A 5,000-nucleotide genomic window follows, 5' to 3' on the forward strand; every position below is an offset into this window, starting at 1 on the left:
TCACATCTTCTGATTCCAGTAAATATTGTTTCTTGTCCTCATTTTCTTTTCTCTCGACTTAATGTTAGCACACCAGGGTCTTAGTGCTCCAAACGCCATCCATTTTTCATTCACTCAACTTTCCCGAGATTTTTTTTTACTTTTCCCGGGAGCATGCGATCACACGTAAAATATCTCGGTAAACGAGATCTTGTTTTGGGGCCCGAAAACCTCGGGTGTTTTAAGAAACACCGAAAAGTGTCTCCGATCGAGGTCTTTTCGGGTGCGTTTCTAGGGCCAAAAAGTAGTCTCGATTGAACAAACATCAACACAACACATCTGGGACACACAGTTTGAGAAACAAGAACGGTGTGTAAACCGCCAGAAAATTTTTAGCCTGTTAAAAAAATGAGATCCACAGAAGTTCTGTCCATGTACCAAGAGAGTAAAAACTCCTACTTTACTTACACAACTAGCCATATTCTCCCTACGAGTAATTCTTGGAATGCCGTTAATATCACGAATTGGTTGAACGTCTTGATTGTTCGTTAGAAGATAGTTTCAGGATGAATCCGTTCAATTTTCAGCTCGGATGGGGGGACTCCCGTATAAAAAGAGGAGGCATACTCATCGGAAATTTTAAATTAAACCCCTAAAGGATACCAATCTGGCCGTGGCCCAGGCTTTTTTTGACCCCTAAAAGAGACCATATTAAAACGCAGAGAAATAAAAAAAACAGTGCCTCAGTTAATGATGGCAAAGACATTATAATTTAACATTTAATTCTAATACTTTCACCCACGTGAAGAAATATAAAAGTGTAAAAATACTCCTTTATACTTCTTCGCGCGCAACCCTAAAGGAGACCTTCACGGCTAGGTATGATTGCGTTTTGCCCAGAACACCCTGAGTGAGACCAAAATCCGAAATTAATTACACCCCCAAGCGAGACGACGAGCATCCCTCCCCTGAGGGGAGGGCTGAACTCGAGTACTGAAGAGGATAAACGTACCGATAGGATGTTCCGTCATTTTTGGCTAATAAATTTTGTGATGTAAAGCCGCGGGTACACGAGCGATTTTTTTGATCGCGCTGGTGATGCGATTTTTTTCAAATTTTGTGGCGTCGCCAGCGCGCGATCAAAATCGCAAGTGTAGCCACCGCTGAAAAAATCGCAGAAAAAGAATCACAAGAAATTTAGCCTGTTCCAGGCTCTCAGATAGTCGAGAAAACGAAAAGAACTGCGTGAAAAGCGAGTCGCTTTTCACACGCAGTTCTTTTCGTTTTCTCGACTATCTGAGAGCCTGGAACAGGCTACAAGAAATTGAATGAGTTAAATTTCGGGCGATTCTTTTTTTCGCTCGTGTAGCCGCGGCTTTATAAATCGTAATCTTGTGATTTATAAATCGCAAAGTTGGCAATCGTGCGATTTATAAATCGCAAAGGTACTTCAATGTGTTATAAATTACAGGGCAACTTTGTGACATTTGATAACAACATGTGACATTTGGCGCCTCATACTACTCGGCCAAAATGCAAGTAGAAAAGGAAAAGACTTCATTGGCAATTAAGCATGTTGCAAGAGCCGCAATAAGAACGTAATTGTAGACAAAAAGAGCCATTTCGGAAATCAAATTGTAGAGTTTTGTACATTAAATTTGGACCCTAATAACGCGTCATAGTCAGGGCGTCCGTGCTGACAAAACCTTCTCGTGCCTATTAAATATCCCTCCGCGGGCTAGAAGTGTCTAGATACCCGGCAGTTGGGAAATGATTTAAAAAAACTAGGAACCCGGCAGTCCAGAATTCTACAAACTACAAAGCTAATGTAAATTTTAAAAAATTGCTTGGCAATTGCAAACGAAATCGAGTACTCCAAAAGTTTCAATAAGGCTTTCTATGGGAATTCGCTGAATATTTCCGACTGATCGGTCTCACTTGGCATTTCTAAAGACAGATCTCCCGGTTCTAAAAAGAATTAAATGAGATATTTGATGGGAATTCTATAAGAATTCCTACCAGTATCTAGACACTTCTTAAGTCTGAAAAGTTATCTGCAGCACATCGAATGGAAGTGATAGTTAACTCTACATTAAGTTCATTGTGTAAGTGTCCACGAAAATCCACAGTTCCTACCTGGTATTTGTAACTCTGGCCATACTCTGTCAATGAATGATCTGCAATTGCTCGTATTTTTATGAACGCTTTTATGAAATGACGACCCCACAAGCTGCCCCAAGCTGCAGAGCTTCTTGTACATTTCTCCCTTCTGGTGGGGAAACCCTCATGCTGAAAGGGGATTGGCTAAGCAAAAATAAACAACCAATCAACGGGGTCGTGTCCTACGTCGTTAGGGATTACGATTTAGGATGCTTTCGTCGTCAACGAGAACGCCACGAAACACCAATATCATCAGCTGATGCTCGATTTAGGGGTATTGGTACGAGCGAGTTGCTTGTAACGGGTTACACGTTACATTACGTCACGATTTACACGTTACAATACGTCACGATCTCCTGGTGACCGCATGGAATTGTAATTGAGTTAATTCAAAGTTTATCTTCATCGGTCTATTAGGTTTTGCTGTAAATATTCTCATTATAGTGTTATCAGTTTTTTAAAGAATTTCTAAATAGAAGGGAGAAATGCCTCCGACGGGAAGAGGTAGAAAGCGACCTAGTTCCGTCTCCAATTTGGTCGATGAAATTCGTGCGGAGGTCGAACAGTCTGTAACGGTGGAGAAAGCTGCTTTGGATGCATACCGTGTGTTTACTTCCACTTCGATGAATGTGGACACAATGAGGGCATTACCGAGCAAAGTTGTGGATATTTATTTGTCGGTGAAGTACAGCAAAGATTTATTGGTCTTTTTATCCACCTATATTTCCCAACTGAGAGCTCTTCCGGAGTCGATCAGAAATGAAACTGTTGCGAAGTTGTCTGGGCTGTCAATTCAAGAGGTCAGTGATATAAAGTTAACGAAATATAATTTGATTCAATATTTTCACCAAAATGATTCTGCTGGTTTATTGTGTTGACATTTTCAATTTTAAGTGTTGCAGTTTTCAATTCATTCATTAATAAACCCTTTGTGATTTTTTTACCGTAGGTTCCGATCTTATTGGAGGGTTGTTCACTCGTGGAAAAGACAAGCAATTTGGAGAGATTACAGAACTGCAGTGTGGGGAATTTCCCAGTACTTTTGACCCCTCCAACTAGCACTTGTTTTGCCTGCAGCCGAATGCTGCTTTCACACAACAAACCCTGTAATGTTGCCGTGTATACTTTATGTGGCAAAAGAACAGGGCTCAAGTTTTCCTTGAGATGTGAACATTGTCAATTCAATTACAACTATGACCGTTACGGGAACAAGTCGGTTGGCTGGTGCCTTTATCAAAACAGCAGACCCTTGGTGGAGGCTACTGATGTTTGTTTTGTTGATCGCAATCTGCTGGAATTCCAGTGCGCTTTGGCGTAAGTGCTTTGATGAAAGTTATTGTTGGCGAAAGAGACATTGAAGTTATGCACTAACTTTTAACGACTGTATTCTTCTGAACGCTGCTGTGCATGTGCCTACTGAGCCATAAAAGGATTCTTTGTCAGAAGAAAGACAACAGCTTGTTTCAAGTTTTGACTTCTTAATTATACTCTATCAATTAATTTGTAGTTCAATCTTGTATGTAATTTTGTTATCCTAAACCTTGTAGAAACCACAGTTGGGTGAGCTTTTCTGGGTTTGCAACAGCGTTTAATGAAGCATTCAAACTGCTGGAAGGAGATGAAGGTAAAACTTAGATTATTAAGCACTAGTTGTTATAACTACAAAATTAATTTTCATGGGTGACAGCTGACTTAGATTTATGTTAGTCCCACTTTCATCAAAAGATCTTTTCCAATTCCTATCTTTGTGATTCTTTTGGAGGTTTCCCATGTTATTGTGCATTTAATTCGTATTAACCTTACAGCCATGATTTTATTTATTTATTTTTCCATTATGTTATATTTGTAATAATTTCTCTATGATTAATTATCTGGTAATAAAACATCATTGCAGGAGATCTTAGCAAGGTCTAAATCATTATGATAACAAGGTCATTTTGATTAAAATGCTAGTACTAATTCATGAACTAAAGGATGCTTACTCCTATATAATTATATAAATTATGATCTTAGGCTATGGGGAAAAACAGTGTAGCTCTGCATTTTGGAATGGAGAGTTAGAGACAGAGTTGAGGGACCTTGGTAGGCTTGACTTCTTTGGATTGATGAAATTGAATGCTGATCGGGAGAAGGTTATGCAAGGGATTAACAGTGTTCGTGCAAAATCTGTGTATAGCCATTCATCAGATGACTGTTCTCCTGAGTGCAAGAAGCGAGGTAAGGCAAGCTGTGCCCTGTATTATAGGGTACATTGAGTTTTTTTCACTTTTGCTTTGCCTTAATTCGAATGAGAATCATGATAGTTTTAGAGCAGTTTTCAAATGAGTGTCATTAAAACGAAAACCAAAGTAATAACTTGGCTCATCAAAAAGGACAGTGACAGTCCAGTAAACCAATTAAAACTTGAAGTACAATTTAATTACACTTAGCTGATACCAAAGGCGGCAAAATGTGCACGCACAAGCCACAATTGGTTTTGATTTCATTCTGATAGTAAAAAAGTTGTGCGAGAACTTTGAACCAATCATTGAGTGAAGTAGGGCACACAAGTTAGTTTCTAATAACAATATAATTAATAATATTAAAATGACATCAATATTTTATAATAAATAATAATTTAATAATAATAAAAGTGCCTTTTGCTGTGTGTACAAGTTTCTCAATATGTTATCTCTATTATAGTAATTACTGCTTTGAAATTCATTACTTGTCCTACTTGGTTCCTAAACTTGGTGAATGTAGGACTTTCACTAACTTGTTACTTGAATTTCATGCATAAAATTCACTTTGAGGCAAAGTCACTCATGCCATGTTAATCTTGACGCTGTGATAGTCATGTGCATTCTTTCAACACAATAGGC

The 5,000-nt window shown here is 38.7% G+C and overlaps 2 protein-coding genes across 7 annotated transcripts in view; one reads left to right on the forward strand and one right to left on the reverse strand.

Moving 5' to 3' along the window:
* LOC138057035 (TNF receptor-associated factor 6-like) overlaps window positions 1-2,248 on the reverse strand; it is a 12,936-nt gene extending 10,688 nt beyond the window's left edge. Inside the window, exon 1 of the mRNA XM_068903042.1 lies at window positions 2,116-2,248. Coding sequence (XP_068759143.1) covers window positions 2,116-2,138 — 23 coding nt within the window. The 5' untranslated portion in view covers window positions 2,139-2,248. The remainder of the gene's footprint in view (window positions 1-2,115) is intronic.
* Window positions 2,249-2,617: 369 nt separating this feature from the next.
* The window catches only part of LOC138057031 (uncharacterized), a 26,565-nt gene continuing 24,182 nt past the window's right edge, over window positions 2,618-5,000 (forward strand). For all 6 annotated transcript variants that reach the window (XR_011133577.1, XR_011133578.1, XM_068903037.1 and 3 more), the window contains exons 1-5: window positions 2,618-2,939; window positions 3,089-3,453; window positions 3,687-3,763; window positions 4,153-4,356; window positions 4,999-5,000. The exon at window positions 4,999-5,000 is cut by the window's right edge and continues 69 nt beyond it. Coding sequence is in view for 4 of the 6 variants with exons in the window: in XM_068903037.1 (XP_068759138.1) it covers window positions 2,625-2,939; window positions 3,089-3,453; window positions 3,687-3,763; window positions 4,153-4,356; window positions 4,999-5,000 (963 nt within the window). In the remaining 2 variants the exon portion in view is untranslated. The remainder of the gene's footprint in view (window positions 2,940-3,088; window positions 3,454-3,686; window positions 3,764-4,152; window positions 4,357-4,998) is intronic.

The sequence above is a fragment of the Montipora capricornis genome, chromosome 7, assembly GCF_036669925.1.
Source record: "Montipora capricornis isolate CH-2021 chromosome 7, ASM3666992v2, whole genome shotgun sequence".
NCBI lineage: Eukaryota > Metazoa > Cnidaria > Anthozoa > Scleractinia > Acroporidae > Montipora > Montipora capricornis.